A 23,518-nucleotide genomic window follows, 5' to 3' on the forward strand; every position below is an offset into this window, starting at 1 on the left:
ATGATGTTGTTCAACATGTTCTCAAAAGATCTACTGATTCATTTTAAATTAAAAGTGATTTGTAGGGCTTCCTTTATCTTTTTCCAGCTACAAAAAAGGCACATGATTTTAAAATAAATAGCACAACTGATCTGGGCAACCCTTGTTTATTAAAGGAAAAAAGGAATATGGGGCCCGAGAGAAATATTTTAGCAAGGCAAACAGGAAAGAACTATGAAAAATAAAGATTTGAGTCAGCAGAGTGGAAGTAGCGGTACGAGTCACAGAAAACAAGTTGCAACAAAAACAAAGGGCAGGATCTGTTACATTTAATGAAGGGAACTTGCAAAAGAAATAAAAAAGATGATAAGAATTGTTGTGAAGTAGGAGCATTTTAAGAATAAAGAAGTAATTGAAAGGATACCAACATTTCACAGCTCATTAGTGTCTTTGTTACTACTGATACAACAAACACATATTGAATCAAAGTGTTAACTCTTATTCAAGGCTGAAAGCTCTTCCTCTCACATGGCAGATATCCACTTGCCTTTTCGTTATTCAAAATTTATGTTTTAGTCCTTCTCCTTAGTGAAGAAAAGGATTTTAGCATTGGCTCTGGGTGGATAGGAAGCATCGGTATTATGATGCATCGCAATTATACAAGACAGGGATAGACCAGTGGAGTCTTTGCCATTTTTGTATGGCTTCACCTGTATCAAATTTGAAGGAACAGGAGAATGGCTGAAGCTTATTTAAATATATAGGGTTTTTTTAAAAGCTCATCTGAATTATTTATGAATCAGGATTAATTTGGCCCTTTAAGTTTTTGGCATTAAAAAATATTTTATGCTAATAACAGTTTTGTTGATTGTGGCAAGCAAGTATTCTACTCAAGAGTTTTGTTTCTCTTTGAAAATAAAGGTTGTAGGTACGTAAAGACAAGAGCAAGACAAATTTCAAGGCACAATTGGTTGGAACATTTTTCTTAACCTAACTGCCCTGGGTCTGAAAGCAAGCCCAAATGATCAAGGGAAGTCTGGCAGTTGTAAAGGTTCTAGATGACTAGTGAATTAGCCACAATTCAGGACCGAGTGAGTTTACATGCAAAAGCACAAAACTATGTATGATTCCAGCAACTCAACCGATGATGGGCAACAAAGGATGTCTTCTGGCATGTCTTTTGAGGTGGGGGCAGAGGCAAGGAGGGGATTGTTCTTCTGAAGCTGGACTTGAGATAAATTGACAGGACAATGTTACTCATCTGATCCATGGCAATTGGTCCAAAAAGCAGAAAGACACCACAGCTGATGGTTCCTTATCCTAATGTGTATAAAATTAACACCTAATACCTTATGAAAGATCCTGGAAGTAAAACAAATACCTTTACCAAGGAAAGTCAGTTTTAAAGTAAAGAAATAGCACTCCCAAGTTCTTCTTACCAACTGTACAGTTGATTTTGGCATTATTCGCACAGCATCGGCCCCCAGAGTTGTCAGTTTGTTGGTGATCTGAAGGTTGATGGGTGTGTTTTGAGAGTCTGCATTAATCACTGATTTCTGAGGGTTGCTTAGAGCTGTTACCATGGCAATGGTAGGTCTTGGTGTAACGACCGAGGCAGACATGGTATGTGTTGTTTTAAGTAGAGTAAGTGGAATCTGCTTTGTGGTAACAACTGAAGCTTCAGTTATTGTTTTCTGTGAATAAAAAAAGTACACAAAATTGTAATTAGGCTTTTTGAATAAACAAAACATAATCAAGAGATATAAACGGAAGCATTTCAGACCCATACATTTACAACCTGTATTTTTAAAGCAAATTTTTCTGCATTTATTTTTGCAATGCTGAAGGAAACCTATGGAAGCATAAGCATGTTCAGCATAGTAATAAAAGGTCAATTCAGAACATGGGCAGCACTGTTTTAATCATTACGAGTTTGTTCTAAATATCTACAGAAAATATTCAGATACAATATGCTGAAGTACATACATTAAACTGGCTGCACTGAATTATTCCAATATATTAGCTTATAAAGTTTCTTTGAATGGACATCTTAAGTGCTAAAAAAAAAATTGCCCATGAGTAATATCTGTAGTATTGCATCTGCCAATGCATTTAGTCTATATTTTAGAAATGAAGATAATCAGTCTTGCCAATGTGCAATCATGGCAACTTTTCACCTTACAGAGGCAGCCAAGAATAATCTTAAACATGATTTGGAGTAGGACCTCAGTATTCAAAGGATCCTTAGATTAAATCAGTTGTTCATCAGTGCCAACTGTCTGATGGAATACACAGGAAAATAAGTACTGGTACAACTCTTCATTTGAAAGAAGTCATTCAATTCATAGTGGATATATCTCTAACTTAACTACAATCACATTTAAATATATGAAGAACTGAAAAAAATCAGAATTTGGAAATGAAAAATCGACAGCAAATACAAGATCCGACATGGAGAATCAAAGAGGTACTTGAGAGAAACTTGCCACATTCCTACTTGCTAAATAGAATGGTTTGTTTTTATTCTTTCACAGGATGCTAGCATCACTATCTAGGCCAGTATTTGTTGCCCATCTCTAATTGCAAAGGTGGTGGTAGTGAGCTGTCCTCTTAAATCACTGCAGTCCACATGGTGTAAGTACACCCACAATGTTGTGAGGGACAGAGTTCCAGAAATTTTACCCATACAAATGTGCTTCAAGGAGATCCTAAACACTACTTAATTTGTCTTTACACAATTGTATTGTTCAGGCGAAAGGGAAAATGCAATTTTAAAGTACTTGTATATTGCACTGAAATAAACATGAACTGGTACAACAGTGATTAGGGATAAACAAGCCAAGGTAAACTTATGGAGTCTGTTATATTTTGATTTGGACTGACTAAGGCATTAAGAATACACAAATTTACTTTTTTCAGGACACTGAGTAGTTGTCTAATTTTTTGTTAGTTATGCAATAGAGAAGAAAGGTTACACTTTTTTTAGAATTGGCAAATAGCAAAGATTGATGATTAGTAAATAAATATTACACTGCATCCAGAAGGTATAGGTCAGTGAGCTTTGCAAGTTAAATTAGACATGTAAACAGTGACGATGGATACAAGCTAATCTTTTACTAATCACCAATCTCTGCTGATCTGCAACGTGATACTCTCTTCTATTAATTTCCATGAAAACCACCCCTCTGGAACACAATAAGATGTAATAAAGGGGACAAATACATGCAATGTTTACTGGATACAGATATTAATAATTCAAATGGAACATATATAAATACAATACTTTGCTAAATGTTGCTGGTGTTAATGATTCTTTATAAATAATCCAATTACAGGAACTCCGATCTTCTGCTACTGACCTACAAAAGCACAAGTTCTGCACTGATCACGATTGATTGTTTCATAACACTTCTTTCTGCATTATGAACAGTTAAAATATCAACTCTCTTTCCTCTGACCTCAACAGGCAAGAGAATGAATATCTTCTGTTCAGGTGAATCTGAGGCAAGTGGAAGCCCAGTATATACATTTCTGCCATTTACTGAACTAAGAACAAAGAGAAGAGCTGGACAGGAGAGCTGAGAAGGTTAAGAAAGGAAGTTCACCATACAGGGAAGATTGCACGGGTGAAACCCTGTTTACGTGGCAGTTGCTGCCTATGACAAGTCAGCTAAAATCCTTGAAGAAAAGGAACTGAAATTCTGTTTGGAAGAACTGCGTGGCTGGAACAAGGACTGTACCAGCCGTTCAAATTGCCTATAATATTCATGAGACAGTCTTTGTGACCTCTACTATTCATTTTGTTACTATCTCTTAGGGACCTCTAACATTTAAAGAAAAAGATGAACACCCCAAGATTAACCAACAGAACAGCACCACAAAAAAGTCTCCATTGTACATCAAAAATAATTAAATAGGGGAGGAGAGTCACATGACGTGAGCACAAGAGCAACTGCATTTCTACGAGCTCTGGCACTAGTCATCTTTTAATCCTTTCTTCTATCTAATGAATAACCTGTAATTAAAAATAATCTGTGCAATGTTTTTGGAAAATCCAGCTTAACCTTTTTGATGGCAGGGAGGTCATATTAGGACTAAAAAATTTTGTTCGTGTGATACAGTTGGAGCTGACTTGGAGGTGGTGAAGTTCACAGTGGCGACATCGCTGGTGAGCAGGCTCATGTGCAGTTGTCGCCAATATGAGGACCGTTTTTATGAATAAAATTACGGAAGATGTATTCTGCTTCCCGGAACAGATTACAAGTGCTCACCACAACGAGCTGCGAGATATCCTACAAAGGGTGAATGCTGGTATTGATAATCCTTTCAATCGAGGTTTCTGTGGTGAAGGCTCAGCTTCAACCCTTAGATAACCTGCTGCATGGTGTGTCCAACATCCTATTAAGTTGAGGGGACATGGCTGGGCAAGGTCTGTCTGTAAACTAATCCCCCTGGGAAGAAGGTGAACTATGGTGATATTTCCGGCTGATTTTGGGGTCTGGGGTTGGCTGAAGACCCCCAACCACTGGTCTTGTGTTGTCTTGACTGCATTATTTGCATTTATTGGTGTCCAACCATGAAGGACATTTCCCCTTCTCTGGGGCCTTGATTCCTACTCCTCTGGGCCCTAGGATGATGACATAACGGAGATGTGGAGATTGGGTGAAATTTTGAATGATTCCTGGATATTCCTTTTCAATCTGGTCATAACTTCAGCCTTTTCTAACTCTGTGGATGGTTTATAAACTAACCCTGCAGTTTGTCATTAATCCCGAATTTTGTTCCCTTGTGATTTTAGTCCTGATAATGATATTGTCTTTTATCCTGATAACAGCACATGTCAAGCACAGAAGCTTGTTTTTTTTCAGAAATTGGGATTAGTGTGCCTTTAATGCAGATACTATTGGTGCAGATTTGATGGACTGAAGGATCTTTTCTTCACTATATGACTCTATAATCTAATAATGTGGTTAAAATCCCTTTTCCCTGGAACCATTCTGGTAAATCTCCATGGGCTCTCAAGAGCCCATGGGTCCTTCTTAAAGCGTGAAGACCAAAATTGGTTTCAATACTCTAGTTATCTTTTGTCTGTTTTGACTTGGATGTTGAAGTATAGTAAAATTTCCCAATTGTACCGAACTTCAATCAGCTGCAGCAGAAAGGGCAAACAAGTGCAAAGCTGTACGAAGTAATGCACTTTTTCAGCCAGCTTTTTGATCTGAGCACCCTCCTATTTCATAAGATTATTTTTTGCAATATTTTGTCAAATTAAAGACAGACTGCATGGACTTGTCAAAGGGCACTTGTGCAATGTTAATTTGAGGGTTTTTTGACAAGGTAACAAAGGGCAATGGGGTAGACTTGATGAACGTGGAGTTCAAAAAGGTGTTTGGTAAAGTGCCGTGTAACAGGCTTGCTAGAAAAGTGGAGGTTGGCTGAAACAAAAAGGAGCAGTGAACATTTGTTTCTTGGATGAGAGGAAGCTATCCAGTGATGTTCTTTCTGAAACTGTGTTAGGACCATGACTTTTATTAATCTATATTAATGACCTAGATGGAAAGGCAGAATACTGCGGATGCTGTAAATCTGCGAGGAGGACAAACAGACTTCAGGCAGATATAGACATGGTAGTGAAATGGGCAGATGAAATTTAATGCACAGAAACGTTTAATACAGAGAAAAAAAGAGAAACACCATATAAAAGAAAGGTTATGTGAAATAAATGATACAGTTCAATGATACAAGGTAGTACACGTGCACAAATCATTGATGTAAACAAGACAGGTTGAGAAATGGCTAGAAAGGCATGTAGGATTCTTGGCTTTGCAAATAGAGGCATTGAGCATGAAAGCAAGGAAGTTATGAAGAACCTTTATAAACAATAGTTTGGTCTCAATTGGAGTACTGTGTCCAACTCAAAGTACCAAACGTTTTGAGGATGTGAAAGCTTAAGGATGTAGAAAGGTTTTGGGAGAATGATTCCAGAGATGAGGGACTTTGGTTTTGTAGTTAGATTGAAGATTCTGAAGTTGTTCTCCTCAGGGAAAATAAGGTGAAGAGGAGATTTGATGAACACATTCAAATCATGAGGCCTGGATAAAGTGCTAACTTTGAAAAAAGTACTGCAAAATGAATTGATACATTAATTAACTAAGTAGAGACAACAGGGCAGGTGATGTGCTGTAGCTGCACAACGTGGGAGCTGGCAGATCCCATCACGAGCTGCAGTGACCAGATTTGCAACAAGTGTTGGTTGCTCAAGGAGTTTTGGCTCAGAGTTGATGAGCTCATGACTGAGTCTCAGACACTGCAGCACTTCTGGGAGGCAAGAGTTACCTGGACACTTTGTTTCAGAGGTGGTCACGCCCAATAGATTAACTATCTCTAATTCAGTCAGTGGTCAGTGATAGCAGGATGTGACTGCAAGTGAGGCAGGTCGAGGGATTCTGAATTCAGGAATGGAAGAGCCTCAGCTCTTGACCTTGTCCAACAGGTATGAGGTATTTGTTCCCTGTGTGGAAGAGGAAAAGGGCTGTAAGAAGGATGAGCTAGTTGACCACTGCACCGTGGAACTGGAGGCCATTCAAGAGGGGGAGCAAAAAGACGTGTCAGTTGAAGGTGATTCTATAATTAGGGGGATCGATAGCATCCTTTGTAAGCAGGGTCGAGAATTCCACATGGTATGTCAGTGTCAGGGTGAAGGACATCTCTGGCCAGCTTGAAAGGACATTGGAGTGGGAGGGGAAGGGTCCTGTTGTTGAGGTCCACGTTGGGACAAACAACATGGGCAAGACTAGGAAAGAGTACCTGTTTGGGCATTATCAGGAAATTAGTAGTAAATTAAAGAGCAGGTCCTCATAGGTTATAATCTCTGGATTACCACCTGAGACACGTGCAAATTGGCATAGGGATGAGAAAATTAGAGAAGTAAACACATGGCTAAAGGAGTGATGCGGGAAAGGGGGGTTCCATATCATGGGGCTTTGGCATCAGTATTGGAACAGGATGGATCTGTAAAGTTGGGACAGTCTCCACCTGAACCAATCTGAGACCAGTATTCTAACAAAAAGGATAAGTAGCGTGGTCTCAAGGACTTTTAAAACTAGCAAATGGAAGACAGAAGGGAAGGGTAAAGCTAAAAGAAGAATGACTATTAATGGCAACCAAAGCACCAGCTTAGTATGTGAGGGGAAGAAAGAGGCCAATAGGATGAACAGGCAGGTCTAGTCTACCGACTAAAGATTAGTAATGGATAAAACGTGTGAAAAGCATGGTGCACAAGAAAATCCTTCAAGAGAAAGGCAAATCAGTAGGACATATTTAAAAACCCTGTACCTTAACGCACACAGTATTCAGAATAAGGTCAATGAGTTGATGGAGACAAATGGCACGGTAGCACAGTGGTTAGCACTGCTGCTTCACAGCTCCAGGGTCCTGAGTTCAATTCCCGGCTCAGGTCGCTGTCTGTGTGGAGTTTGCACATTCTCCCCGCGTCTGCGTGGGTTTCCTCCGGTTTCCTCCCACAGTCCAAAGATGTGCGGGCTAGGTTGATTGCCCATGCTAAGAGACTGCCCCTTAGTATCCAGGGATGCGTGGATTAGTGGGTATAATGTGGGGATATGGGGGTAGGGCCTGGGTGGGATTGTGTTCAGTGCAGACTCAATGGGCTGAAGGGCCTCTTTCTGCACAGTATGGTTCTATGATTCTATTCTATGAAATAGGTACGATTTGGTGGGGATTACTGAAACGTGGTTACACGAAGACTAGGACTGGGAGTTGAATGTCCAAGAGTACTCAGTACCTTAGAAGGATAGACAGGATGGAACAGGAGGTGGAGTTGCTTTATTGGTTAAAGATGACATCAAGGCTGTATTAAGAAATAACACTGGCACGAATGGCCAACATGTTGAATCGATGTCGGTAGAAAAAAAACACGGAAAAAAAATCTTGTAGGAATAATTTACACGCTCTTGAGCAATACTTCCAAAGTGGGAAACAGTATGAACCAAGAATTAACAAGGCTTTGAGAAGGGCACAATGGTAATCATGGGTGATTTTAACATGCACGCTGACTGGATCGATCAAATTGGCATAGGTAGCCTCAAGGGAGATTTCAGAGTGTGTAATAGGAAACAAAAACATGGCAGAGGAACTGAATTGTTACTTTGCGTCAGTTAAATTTAGTATTATGTAACAAAGAAGGGTTGCTAAATAGACTTGCTGTTATATTTCCTCTTGGTAAGAGTGATCACAGCATGTTAGAATTTCAGATTCAAATTGAGCAAGAGAAGACAGAGTGCCATACTAGAGTTTTAGCATTGGGCAGAGGTAATTATACAGGCCTGAGGAAAGAGTTGGTCCATGGAAACTGGGCGCAAATAATTGACAGCAGAACAGTTGAGGAACAATGGCAGGTGATGGTTCATAATGGTTCAGGGTGATAATTGAATATCTCCCAATTAAAGTATACTCCTGAAAGGAAGAGGAATTGTAAAACGAAGAAAAATGTTCCATGGCTAGACAAAGAAGTCAAAGAGGATCCAAAGGCAAAAACTAGAAGCATACCAAACTGCAAAACCTAGCAGTAAGCTGGAGGATTGGAAGAACTTTAAGGTTCAACAAAAGTTTACTAAAAATAGAATCAAAACAGCCAAGATGAACTATGAAATGAAACGAGCAGAAAACGTAAACATAGATACTAAAAGCTCTTCTAAGTATATAAAGAGGAAGTAAATGTTGGCTCTTTAGAGGACAATACTGGTGAGGTATTAATAGGGAACATAGAGATGGCAGAGGCATTAAACCAATATTTAGCCTCTGTCTTTATAGTAGAGAATAATGAAGATTTTCCAAAAACTTTTGTTAATGCAGAGGAAGTTGGTGCAATAACCATCACTAGGGAGAAGGTATTGAATAAATTAATGGGATTAAAGGCTGATAACTCTCCAGGGCCTGATGACCTGTACCCTAGGGTTTTAAAAGAGGTGGCAGCAGAGGTAGTGGATTCATTGATTGTGATATTTCAAAATTCCTTGGATTCTGCTAATGTCCTGGTGGATTGGGAAGGGAAAAGTAGGAAACTATAGGCCAGTTAGCTTGACATCTGTGGTGTGAACTTGCTGAAATTAATCATTAAGGAGGGGATAAATGAGCATTTGGAAAGACAAAGCTTAGTCCACCATTGTCAGCATGATTTTACGAAGGATAAGACATGCTTGACAAACATGCTCAAATTCTTTGAGGACATAACCAGCAAGGTGGATAGTGGGGAACCCTGTGGACGTGGTATATTTGGACTTCCAGGAGTTACTTGACAAGGTGCCGCATAAAAGACAGACCAAGGTAAATTGCAGGGGATTGAGGGTGGAGTATTGGATTGGACTTAGGATTGGCTGACTGGCAAAAAGAAAAGGGTTGGGATAAATGGGTCCTTCTCTGGCTGGCAAAATGTAATTAGCGGGGTGCCACAGGGGTCAGTCCTCAGACTGTTTACAATCTATATAAATGATCTGCAAGCAGGGATAGAGTGTAGCATAGCAAAATTTGCAGATGATACAAAAATAGGTGGGAAATCAGGCAGTGAAGAGGATATAAAGATTTTACACTCATAGATAAGCTAAAAATGGGCCAAAATTTGGCAGATGGTGTTTAACATGGATAAGTGTGAAGCTGTCTGTTATGGTAGAAAAATAGAAAGCCAAATTATTACCTAAATGGAAAGCAGATCCAAAATGCATCTGGACAGAGGGATCTGGGTGTCTATGTTCATGAATTGTAGAAAGTCAGTATGCAGGTGCAACACTTAATAAAAAAAAGGCAAATGGAATGTTGGCATTTATAGCAAAGAGGCTGGAGTATAAAAGTAGAGAAATGTTGTTGCAATTCTATAGGGTGTTGGTGAGGCCACATCTGGGGTATTGTGTCCAGTTTTGGTCTCCTTATTTGAGAAGGGATGTGGTGATACTGGAGGCAGTTCAGAGGAGGTTCGCCAGATTGATTCCAGGGATGAAAGAGTTGACATATGAGGAGAGATTAAATAGTTTGGGTTTATACTCACTGGAGTTTAGCAGGATGAGGGGGGGATCTGATCAAGATATATAAAATTTTAAAAGGGATTGATAAAGTAAATACTGGCCAAATATTTCCTCTTGCGGGGCAATCTTGAACAAGAGATCACTGGTATAAATTGAGAGGCAGTAGATTTAAAACTGATTTGAGGAGGCTGTACTTTTTGCTGAGGTGAACTTGTGGAACTTACTGCCCCATAGCATAGTGGAGTCTGAATCATTGAATGGTTTCAAGGAGATAAGATACATTTCTAACTTAAAAAAAGGGATAAGGGGATATGGGAACAGGTAAAGAGGTGGATTTGAGATCAGGGAGTGATTAGTCATGATCTGATTTAATGGTGGAGGAGGCTTTAAGAGCTGAATTTGCCTAGTTTTGCTCTTAATTCCTATGTTCCTGGATAAGATGGAAATTGCTCCCATTGGCAGCAGTGTCTAAACCTGAGAACAGCAATTTGAAGTGAATGGTGAAAGAACCGATGATGACACAATGAAGAGTTAAGTCTCAGGCAATCCATTCCAGAACTGATCATAGAGGTAGATTTAATCATGGCTTCCAAGAGGATTGGATAAGTACCTGAAGGAATAAAATTTGTAAGACTACGAGCAAAGGGTAGAACAGTGGGGCTACATAAACTACTCTTGCAGAGAGCTGGCATGGGCTCAACAGGTCAAATAGCTTCCTTCTGTGGTGCAGCCATTCAATAATTTGTTGCCATCTAATTCCACTAACTTCTCCAGCACTATTTCAATACATTCTTCATGGCACTTCATTTCCGGAACATTTTTGTATCTTCCAGGAAGACAGATACAAAAGTTTAGTGTTTCTTTTCTTATTGTCAATTCTAATTTTCCTTATCACTGCCTCTAATAGGCCCATGTTTATTTTCATTAATTTCTTCCTCTTTATATACCTGTAGAAATGTTGACTGTTTGTTCTTCGTTAGTCTATTCTCAAATTTTCCTTTCTTACTATCTTGCATTCATTCCATGAATTTGTCCTCCACACCATTATTGTGAATTTGTACCTCATGCTTATGTATTACCCTTATTATGTATACCACACCTACACAACAAAACACTACAACTACTCATGGGTTTATAAATAACACACCAATGTTTTCTGCCCTTGTTATTTCTTAGTTCCTTCCAAACCAATTCTACTACTTTATTCTCCAAGCCAAACTAAGATCCTTAGTCTCTATTGCCCTTATCCCATCTTTTATCAGGACTACCCCTCCTTCTTTTCCATTTAGCCTATCTCTTCAAAAAAAGTATCTGGAATATTTATTTCCCAAATTCACTTTTCTCAAAAGGACTCTGCAAATCTGTCCCACCACTCCCCACTTTCCACTCCAATCCTAATACACCAAAGTATGCCATTCCAACAGTAACATCCCAGCAATTTACTTCCATACTCTCAGCACAATTCCCAGTACTCAGATTTCACAGAATATGCCCCTATACCCCATTCCTTAACACCACCTTGCTCCTTTTAAATCCCAATGTCACCAAACCACTAGAATCCTCCCCATTGTTATAAAGATTGTTAAATGTTCATTCTTCGCATTTAAATATTTCTTCCTACCTTCTATCTGCCAGCAACCCAAATCATTCAACTCTGGATTATGGACTATAAAACCAAAATTTATTACATAGCTGAGCAAATATATAGTCAAAATAAAGTGGTGCACAAGCCATGAAAACATAGGTATAATTTTATTATTGAAAAATATCACTAGCACTCCAAGTAATAGCTCGCAATAAAATAATTTCAATTATTTATCAAGCTAGATTAATGTCTTCAACAAGATATCATACTGGACATGATATCATACAGCATATCCTTTGATTCACATGAGCTGTTGTAATATCATAAAAGAGCTATGCCTATGTCATCACAATTCCTGTAGTAAAACAGCATCATCCACTTTATACGCAATCTTATTTTCAAATAGTTGCTGTGAAAATATTCAAATTACGCATGAATTTGGCTCAATGTAAATTTCTTCTTCTGGCAAATGAAGAATGTTAAATTTAAGTAATTCAGCCACATGCGATTTTTAAAAAAGCAAACCGAATTCCATTTAACAGAAGACAAAAAAAACTACCATTTTCTCCCTCAACAACTATAAAACTAGCTTTGCATTATTGACTATCTCAACTGACATTCTTGACTTGAAAGCTTCACAAAAGCTTCATCTTGGACTTTATATTTTGCCTGAGAACAATGCATCGTTAAGGGGGAGAAGTACAGTTAAATGATCAATTTCTGCAGATATATCAGAATAATTGTCACCCAATGACAAAAACATTACTTTTTAAGCTTAAAATAGAATCTCTCTCTTTATATGTTTTAATATTTGGAAAACAACAGGGCAAAATCCAAAGCTTCAGTCAGGTAAAAATACCGATTTGTGTGCAGTAAAATAATACAAGAAAAACACAACTGAGATATAGGGCTTTTCAAGCATGACAGAGATGCTGCAAATTACACACCTGAAGCTACTTTTGTTCACTTCCAAATTCCAAAACAATTTATTTTTTCTCAGCTCCAAAAATAGAATCTGCTTTTTGTGCACAATAACATTTCAGTCTGTCCAACTTTTAAAGAATATTTGAATACGAAATGGATGATTAATTTGAATAGCTTTTTCACTTGAAACTTCAATTGAAAACCTAACAGGATGGCACAATAAGACTAAAATTTATTGAGGACAGTTATCTCAAAACAGGCAATAGGTTCTTGGTTTTTCCTGTTTTCCTCCTCCAATTACTTCAATTGAACTGAAAATCAGGTACAAAGCAGACTGCCAACACATGATCCTTCATTTTACACTATCATACACAAGAAATGTTGCCCCCAGCATGCTCTTTCCTATTTATAGATCTGTTTATACAAAGGAGTATTTTATCCACAAAAATCTGAAGGTTGCATTTTAGGAAAATGTTTTCTCACAGAAATTTTGGAAATTTTTCTGATTGACAGAATAATTAACTTTTCAGAGCCTGGTATTTGTAAGCTCAGCCCCTTCAATCACTTCTTTCACAAATGCAATAATTGCTGATGGAACTCTTTTCGTTCAAAGTTAAAACGTTATTTAAGTAACTTTGTATTGAATTAGTGTTCCAGAGAGGCAGAGATACTGTAAATGAAATCTTTATTTATACTATGGTACTTACCAAAAAGAAAGAATGCTTGCTTATTTTTCACAAAATCAATAAAAACATTTTTCTCTGCAAAAACCTCTTACAAACTAGAGCTGACAGGTGCAGGACCTTCCACCACTAATGCCATACCCAACCCATTAGCTTCAGAAATCCATTAATAATAAACTCTACTTTGCATAATCAAATTTCAGTACCACTTCATGACGTTTCCAAAAGCTAGGCACATGCTTCGAATCTTATTTTGTATTAACTGATGATATAAGGAGTAGGGGATGTAGATTTAAGGTTCTGAGCAAGAGTGGTAGAGGTATGGCAATGATCTTGCTATGAGAATGGTGAAGGCAGAGATAACTAATGATTTCATAATTAATTTGGATGGGCACTTGAGAGAAATAAACTTGCAGGGCCACAGAGTTAGAACAGAGAAATGGGACTGTCTACAAAGAGCTGGCATAGGAAGATGGGCCAAATGGTCTCCTTCTATGCTGTAATGCTGAAATGCTAGCTTGCTGGTTTCTTGGGCATTAAAAGAGTAACACGTTAGATGACTAATTTACAATTTTCACAAAATAATGGCGTTACAACATCTTGACTTATTCAGGCAGCATTAATCTTGATAACATCACATCTTACACATGGCATAAACATCTATTGCTAAAAGATTGTGTATGCCAAGCACCATCAGCAGTAACACAGGAAATCTGCTTATCTACATGAAACAAGTTGAAAACCTTAAAGCACACATTCCCGTACTGTATGTATTCATCTTAGATGCTGATGTGTTGAATTTTCAGTCATACTTTACTGTCACAAAGTGGTTCAAAGTGAAATATCAGTAAACCACAATTGGAGAGATAAGGTACATATGCATCAGAAGTGGGTAAAACAGCTTAAAAAACAACCAAGCCTGAATGACCAGGTAGCTGGGCATGTTAAGCAGAAAACAAAGTGTTTGCAATTGGAATTTAAAATTTCCAAAATAAGATTCCCAAAATGCATATTTTACAAAAAAATGATTAATGCAGCAATTGTTACTTATCTTTTAGTGACTTAAATGAACTATTTGCAATGCCTCGGCTTGTCTTAAAAGCTTGGAATTTGACTGGTTAGTTACTCCCTAAAATTTCAGGGTTACCAATCACATATGCAGATTGTGAATTTGTACTGGTTGCAGAATTTCTCAGTATGTTTGGCTCTATGTTAGGAGGTCTGAGTCGAACTAGCAGAAATTTTCTCTCAATATCTGAAGACTGAAGTTTAAGCATTTTATGGAAATCTATGTTTACTAAAGTTTGTGTAGTCAGTAAACTCTGGTTTAAGGCAGACGCATAGTATCAATTTTGCTTCAGTGATAACACTTCAATCTCCGTCAAAAGATCCTGAGTTCAAATCTGACTTCAGAGAATTGTGCATAAAACCTATGATGCACTCTAAGGAGTGCTAGCAGCCTTATGGGGGAGACATTAAACCAAGGTTCTCCCAGATGAGTGTAAAAGGATTACTTGGGTTACTCAAAGAAAGCAGGATATTCCACTGGAACAGCAGCCAACATTTGTCCCTCACCAATATCCACAGAAAATTAAGTAGCTTCCTTCATAAAAAAACTCTGACTGTATAGGAAACAGAAGAGTAAAACTTAAATTACAACGAAGTTGTAACATTGATAAAATTTTATTTAAAACATTGGAGAGTTAAAAAATCTATTTCTGTCAAATGGGTTGATGATAACAACCAAGGTCTTGTAGATCAACCACAAGTGCCAAGTCAGACACCCACATGAAATGTGTCCTAACTTCCAGTAGAGGGAGTTCTAATATAGTTCTAAGCACAGTGGAAAGACAAACCCAACTTCCTTTGCTAGCTGAGAGCCTCCTTTTTTTAGGCTTTTTATTTCAATACAAACATGAAACTTCCTATGACCCAAGTCTTCAGGTTGTTAGACAGTTTTGGCCATAACGCCATCATCCTTAGCCAGCCTCAAGATGCAATCATCTGATTCACCCATCCTACGGATAGCATCACAGAAAGCATAGGTTTTGTGCTGGCCATTAAATCTTCCTATTTCTTTGTCAACATCAGCGAGGTTGATTCGAATAGAAGCATGGCCCTTGGCACCAATAATTCTGTTGCTTGCAGAGCATTTCCGTGGAACATGAAGATCAACGAATTCACCTGCATCGTTCTGCATTTTGGACTTTATTTAGTAGCTGACTTTGTTCAAAGTTGCATTTTATACAGGGATCCTGCACTTGGAAGACCACATTAATACTCCTTACTTATTCAAACAGAAAGTGATTCAACAGCTAGCAACAACAGACTCTGGTAACATGACTATTGATTGAAACAATGTTTTTACTTCTAAAGTACCCCCCCTCGAAAAGAATTTAAGTGGATGATTTCTTGGGGTGGAGCCTCTGAAGTCTTCATCAATTATTTTGTTTCTAAAATAGTTTGCAAATCACAAATCTAAATATTAGACAAATGTTATCCCCATAAAAGAAGTGAGCTATAACTGTTTTTATTTTATAAGTGAAACAGCACCAATGGGAGTTCCCCCTCTTCTCTCTGCTAATTCCACAGAAACAACTCAAGCAACAGATTTAAAATGCATCACCTTTTTTTTTAGGAAAATGCCTCCTAAATTGACCAAATCAAATCGATAAACAGTTTGAACAGAAGCGCTGGGAGAAAAGATCAATCAACAGCAAACAAGAACAAATAGGACCATCATTGTAAATAATGTTTGAAATCTATTTGATCCATCATCTGAATAGATTGTCAATTTCCTCATGAAAAGTATAGACAACAAAAGATGTACAAAAGGATTTTTAGTGTTTCTTTTTAACAAGAGAGTAGCACAGTGGTTAGCACAGCTGCCCTATAGCTTCAGGGGCCTGGGTTCAATTCCAGCCTTGGGTGACTATCTGCACATACTCCCAGTGTCTGCGTGGGTTTCCTCCTATTGCTCCAGTTTCCTCCCACAGTCCAAAGATGTGCAAGTTAGGAGGACTGGCCACGTTAAATTTTCCCTGTGTCCTAATATTGGTAGGTTAGATGGATTAGCCATGGCAGAGGTTTGCAGTAAACACAATAAGAAGTCTCACAACACCAGGTTAAAGTCCAACCAGTTTATTTGATGGTAAACCCACAAGCTTTTGGGATTTGCCCCTTCATCAGGTGAGTGGAGTTCTCACCTGACAAAGGGGCAAACCCCAAAAGCTTGTGGGTTTACTATCAAATAAACTGGTTGGACTTTAACCTGAAGTGAGACTTCTTACTGTGTTTACCCCAGTCCAATGCCGGCATCTCCACATCATGACTACCGAAGGTTTGGGGTTACAGGGATAGGACAGGGGAGAGGGCCTTGGTAAGATACTCTGTCAGAAGGCTGAACGGCCTCTTCCTGCACAGCAGGGATTTGATGATTCTATGAGAATAAGGGCAAAAATATTTTCCTACATTCTGGTTTTCTTGTCCTTTTTACATTCTAGTCTTCAGCCAACAGGAGCTTTACAAAACTGTTAAATTCCACCACTGTATTTTTCCAATATTCCTTAGGGTTTAGTGTACCAAGCCTCAGCAATATGTGGACCTAATTCCTTAATGAATCAGAATTTACAGTATTTGCCCAAAGAAAATGCAGTGTGACCCAGGGCTGCACAGAAAAACTCTGCTACATTAGATGAATATATTGCTTGATTCCTGTGATCATCTTATGAAAAGAATATACATTAATAAACCAGACTACAAATGATACCAATCCAACTATATAAACATCCCATAATATTGCACATCTTAAAAGTCAAATAGCGACAGCCAATTCAAATAGTCATTACAAACTTCACTTATGCCCTAGTAATGCCAAAAACAAGATACTTTTCCCATTTTAATCCTCAGGGTAAAATTGCACCCAGATACATGGTTAGTCATTTCTTGCATAGAAGCCCAAAAGTGCAGGAGGCCATTCGGCCCATCGAGTTTGCACTGACAACAATCCCACTTAGGCCCTATCCCCGTAACCCCGCACATTTACCCCACTAATCCCTCTAATTTATGCATCTCTGAACATGCAGGGGCAATTTAGTATGGCCAACGCACCTAATCCACGCATCTTTGGACTGTGGGAAGAAACCAGAGCACGAGGAGAAAACCCACACAGACACAGGAGAATGTGCCAACTCCACACAGATAGTGACCCAAGCTGGGAATCAAACCCAGGTCCCTGGAGCTGACAGGCAGCAGTGTTAACCTTTGTGCCACTCTGATAAGCCTCAAATCAAATGCAGTTTTTATGGGATACAACTAAATAATAGCTGATTTTAAAAATCCCCCCCAAAATTAAAATAATTTCCTTGAACTGGACTTGGATGAGAAAAGAAATCTCAGGTTTCAAACGGCATTTGCCCCACAAATACAGCTGTCAAATATACTGTTACAATCGTGATGTTAGTGTACCTTTAAGAAATGTTTTTTAAATCATATTCTCTGCAGCTTATTAGCAGTTTTGGTTTCATTGTTGCCAGGCCAACTGCTTGAAGTCTTTTATTGTTACTTCAATGGTTTAAATGGGGCTTTGTTTATTTTTACTCTGAGACCTTTTATGACCTTCATTGTGAGGGGGAAGATTGACTGACAAGTCAAAGTCAGTTGGTTCATCCCCACGAAAAAAAATCTAAGGATTCATTTTTAGTTTTAGTTTAGAAGGAAGTGGAGAACAAGCTGAAGTATTTCTCTCATTCTTCCTGGTATTGGAAATTCTGCTGGAAGCAAGGCTTTTGACTTCTCTGGAGTGGAAAATCTGCTGTTGTGCTTGGCTTGCTTAGAGTCTCTCTCTCTCTGATGTTTTGGGAAGCTGCTGTGATTCCAAGCTTGTCTGTGTGTACCTCAAGGGAATTGTGGCATTCAACCAAAGAACTAAATTCTAGTATCGTGTCAGCATTAGTCTTTGCTGTGTTAAACCAGTGGAAAGGGTTTTGTTTATGGGATTGGTTTGATTGGGACATTTCCTATATTTCATAAAGGTTTATACAATATGATTTTTTTGGTTTGTAATTGGGAGAAGTTATTGCTAATTTTCTTTCTATACATGTTAACTGTATACTTAAATAAACTTTGTTTGATAAAAACTTCTTAGTGGGTCAGTTGAATCATATCTGAAGTGAAATATCTCATGCTTATCCTAGACAAATTCAAAGTGCAAAACTTACAATCCAGGCAGACTTCATAAAACACTTTGGAGTTTCTGACCTGAAATATAACAAATCCCAGTTGATGTTAATACTGGACCAGTCAGACGCCAGATTGAAAACTGGTTTGATGGATCCTGACTTTTTATTTTAGAAAATTTAGAGGTGAGTTCCTGAACAAAATCACAGGAGTCTACCAATAAACTTTTAATAAATAATAAAATGTTTATTAAAGACTTACACTAGACATAAGGTTGGAATAATTCAACACTATCCCAGTAAACGATTCATAAGTGCTCATCTTTTGTCATAGTCCTCCTTCCAAAGATATGCAGGTTTGATGGAGTGGCCATGGTAAATTGATCTTTAGTGTTCCAAGATGTGTAGATTAGATGGATTGGCCATGGTAAATGTGTGAGGTTATTGGGATAGGGAGGAGGAGGGGGCCTGGGTAAGGTACTCTGTCAGAGAGTTGGTGCAGCCTTGATAGGCCAAGTGGCCGCCTTCTGCACCATAGGGGTTTTATGATTCCTGTGAGAAGTTTTGTCCTTGAACATCACTTTTTTAAAGGCACGCATGTTATGATGCTAGGCACAAATTTGCAACATTCTACTGTTACTCTAACGTACTACAACTGAAACACCTATAATAGATACAGTTGTAATTAAAAACACAGCTGGAGATAACACATTAGCAAAATCTAATAATACATTCAATATAACTTTCAAATGAATGAAATCTATGTACTTGCTCCCTTTTAATCCATCTCAGCAATTTCCAATCCTTTAACCGACAGAAATAACTATCAGAATGTATTGTACATGCTCACACAGTTGTGAGTGGCATGTAACATATTACAACAGAACATTTTGCATTTTCAAAATGGGCTAAATGTAGGGTTTCTTGTGAAATATTCAAGACCACAGATGAAGATAGTTCTTCAGTCATTTCATCCTACGCCACTTTTTCAGCTGATCCAGAAAATACATACAAGTGGTTTTGCCCTTTCACTGCACATGGGATTTTTTTTTTCAATTTATGAAATTTGGGCACCACTGGCAAAGTTATTGTCCATCTCTGATTGAACTTGGGAAAAAAAAAAGATTGTGGTGAGCCACCTTCCATGTGTTGCAGATATACCTACTTTTAGGAAAGTTGTGTGTGTGGGTTGTGGAGGAACTTGTAGGTGGTGGTGTTCCAAAGCGTCTGCTATGTTTGTCCTTCTAGGTCAACATTGATTTGGAAGGTGCTGAAGTCAAGTTGCTGCAATATATCTTGTAAATGGTGCACCACTGCTACTGTCCACTAGTAGTGTGGATCAAATGTTAAGATGGTAGATGAGGTCTAACCAACTTTGTTCTAGACAGTGTCGAGTTTCTTCAGTGCTGATAGAGTTACAATCAACTGCACACTCCTGATCTGTGCCAAGTAGATGGTGGACTGGCAGAATTCCCAACCTCCACTTGTATCCACAGTATTTATGTGGCATCAAGGAGCCCTAGCAAAATTGCAGTCAATGAGAATCAGGGAGAAATTCTCCACTGGTTGGCCTCAGACTTAGCACAAAGAAAATGGCTGTGGTTGTTGGAGGTCAATCATCTCAGTGCCAGGACGTCATTCCTCAGAGAATTGCTTCATCAATGATTTTCCTTTCATAAGGTCAGAAATGAAAATGTTCACTGATGACCACACATTATTCAGTGTCATTCGCAACTGCTCAGATACAGTTAGGTATGACTCTAGGAAGCAGAGAAGACTGCTCTTCTCTTCATTTACTTTAATTTCATTTGGTCTCCCTGAGCCATACTTAGAAAAGTAAGGGTGGCAGATTTTCTTCCTTGAAAGGATGATAGTAAACCAGATCAGTTTTTAAGTTACATTGGCAGCTTCAGAGTTGCCATTACTCAGACTAATTTGATTCCTGATTAGTTGAATTTAAATTCCCTAGCTGCCAAACTTTCATCTCCAGAACAATAAGTCAGGTCCCTGGATTACCAGTCCAGTATCACAACTACTATGCCATTCTTGACTTTTGTATGTAAACAAAAGTCTTAAAGATTTAATGAAAAACGCAAATTCATTCTTAATAATGAGATGATTAAAACAGCCATTTTCAAATCAGTCAGGCCATACAATGAATTTTATCTGTGTTTTCATTAAAACTTTATTCAGTGAATAATAATTTCTCCACCGTGCTAAATTTTGGATCAAGTGAAAACTAATCCAAAACAATGATTCGAGTGAAATGTAGCCACATATTCATTCTGATTGATAAAAAAAGTTGTACAATTCTGCATTAAAAAATTCAACTAACTCATAGCTAGTGATCAAGATAGATTTCATTGATTTGAAATGTTACTGCTAGGTGTGGTAATATTTTAACGTGTTATTAGTCTGTCAATTTTCTCCCCTTCCTTGAAATACTCTTTTCTGGTGAATGGTTTCACAGGTACTGTTTAGATTATTGTTTCACATTCATGGTCATTACTTAAATGCAAGGGGTAACATAAGCACTTCCAAGCTATTTGAACATGGTTGTTAAAAATCATAATGTTACAGCCTTTGTCCAAATCCATTAGAATATGAAGTCAAGAGGAATCCCCAGGTTTATGAAAAACTGATGTTTTAAGTATCAGCAACAGATAGTTTTCAATAGGGAAGGAACTATGTGGGAAAGGTAGTAAGTATGCAGTCATTACAACAAACTTTTGGATTTGAGCAATGAAAAGTACCATTGAATTATTTCTTCAATTCCCATAGCCCAATTTCAATTTTAGGAATAGGTGTTGCTGTATGTTTGCAAACACAACCCTTGAATGAACTCAACCACAGTTATTTAATACTTAACATAATGTATGCATATATGCCAATAATAACATGTATAAACAATTATTTACATTGCTAGTGGAAGATTCTTCCCAGAAGAAAACCCCTTTAGGTTTGTACAGTAAGTTCAGTAAATGTTTCACCCACTACATTAATGTTCGTGCACCTAAAGCAATTTATACTGTTATATGCATGATGTAGAGCAATCACTTAGTGAAGGGCAAATACCACAAACTTAACATTGTAATTATTCTCAAAGCAGATATATAGTAGCATCCCCAAATGATTACAACTTCACAATGTCAGGAATATTAAACCAAACAAGATGACTACATTCTAGAATCAGTAGAGGGTTAAAGCCTCTAACCTTAGCATTTATTTTAAGCACTTTTCACAACACAACCAATTACTTGCATATTGAACTGAGTCAGAAATCACAGTAGAAAGCAAATGATGTTTCAGATGCATTCAATGCACAATTTAGAATCATTCCATTTTCAGCTTTTACATCAGGGTTTGAAGCAAATCCAGGTATACACAAGTATCTCCACATTCTGTCAGCTGCAAGAATCTTACAAGAAATTAGTCTGGCAAGACAACCCAGAACCTTCTGCATAGGGCCAAAAGTATAATATTGTTAATTGTTTGGCATAAACTGGCATTACACCTTAAAACCACCAGGATAATTAGTGTGCAAGATGGAAAACATTGCACAGGTTAATTAACAGCTAGGGTTGAATAGATTGCATTTGATATTATAGCTGACAAAGGCAGTGTCCCTGATGCTGACAATGGATCTTTGCTAGTGAGACAAGTAGCTTAAATTGGGAAGTTTCCTGACACACCCGATGCACCTTGATATAAAAGGCTGCGTTGTAGGTGGGGAGCAGGCCTGCCACCAATTGAGGGAGTTCATAGGTAGCTCTGGAGGTAAGCGAGTACAGAAATTTTCTGGTTATAAGGCCTGCCTTGGTCCTTAGATTTAAGCCCCTTTTATAAAAGGCTGTTAGCTGTCTAGCCCTCATCTAACCACACCACGATTCCATCTCATACGCATGATGCCACCTCCACAGTCACTCACCAAGTATCCACAATAGGCACACCTCAGGAGCCATGTGGAGATGAAAAAAAACTTGTAACAATATAATAGAACTCTCACTTACTTACACTTGATACTAAAAATTAAATTCATGAAATTCCCTCAAATTGGCAATAAACAAATTTTAATTCAACTGTCAATCAAATGTGAACTCAGCTCCCTGAACTGAATGAAGTGCTTCTGGAGCTTTTGAAACTGAATAAAACATTCCTAATGGGCTGTAACTACAGCCTTTGGCCAGATAACCCATTAATCTTTGTTTTTAACTCTGACAGCTTCAGCCTTATTTTGTTTTTAAAGAGTTGGGAATTTAAATAACTTCAATAACATGGGTAAGATAGATAGAGGGGGATATGGGCTAAACATGGGCAATTGACAGTAGCTTAGTGGTAAAAACTGGGCGGCACGTACAAGTTGGGCTGAAGGACCTGTTTGCTTGCTGTAACCCTCTATAACTCTGCAGGCAATGTACCATATGTGCCTTTCAAGAGTGCTTATATCTTCTCTATAAATTTGTAACTCTCGCAGTACAGGACAAAGCCCTTGGAACAGCAAATATGAGGTGTATTCAAGCTCAATACCAATTTCAAATAGCCCTGTTGAGTTTGGCTTGAGAGATTCATGCCCCAGCCCCTTTCCCCTACAGGTAAAAACGGGTTCGGCCAAAAACAGGGGTGGGACATCTGCATACAGGGCCCATCCATCAAATTCTGGCTGCAGGTGCCTAAAACAGAGAGCATTTTGGTGACTAGATTTTACAGTTAATTTGCTGAGTTACTATTTACCAAAAGGTTTAGATTTATGTTTGCCTTTAGCCTGGAAAAAATAAGGAACACACATTCCTATTGTAATGAAGTTATATTTCATGATTTATACCCATAAATTGCTATCATTACAGATCTTGATAACTCAAATCCCAGGCAATCACTAAAAGCTGCTATCTTAATGTTTGTTTACTATGCTTAATGTACAACATATTGCAGATGAAGAATATCAAACAGGTTACAACAACACATCCAATAGTTCACAGAATCCCTACAGTGCAGAGGAGGCCATTTAATGTTGGCAAGTGTGAGGTGGTCCACTTTGGTAGGAAGAATGGTAGGGAGGACTATTACTTACGGGGCGAAAAACTGCAGCAGGCGACAGTGCAGAGGGACCTCGGGGTCCTTGTGCATGAGTCGCAAAAA

The 23,518-nt window shown here is 38.2% G+C and overlaps 1 protein-coding gene and 1 pseudogene across 5 annotated transcripts in view; both read right to left on the reverse strand.

The window, feature by feature from the left end:
• The window catches only part of phf21aa (PHD finger protein 21Aa), a 351,791-nt gene that overhangs the window by 68,648 nt on the left and 259,625 nt on the right, over nucleotides 1-23,518 (reverse strand). For all 5 annotated transcript variants that reach the window (XM_080190505.1, XM_080190507.1, XM_080190504.1 and 2 more), the window contains one exon: nucleotides 1,419-1,673. In XM_080190505.1, coding sequence (XP_080046631.1) covers nucleotides 1,419-1,673 — 255 coding nt within the window. The remainder of the gene's footprint in view (nucleotides 1-1,418; nucleotides 1,674-23,518) is intronic.
• Nucleotides 15,137-15,449, reverse strand: LOC145343944 (small ribosomal subunit protein eS21 pseudogene; annotated as a pseudogene).

This window comes from Carcharhinus amblyrhynchos, chromosome 6 (genome assembly GCF_965287045.1).
Source record: "Carcharhinus amblyrhynchos chromosome 6, sCarAmb.v2.hapA, whole genome shotgun sequence".
NCBI lineage: Eukaryota > Metazoa > Chordata > Chondrichthyes > Carcharhiniformes > Carcharhinidae > Carcharhinus > Carcharhinus amblyrhynchos.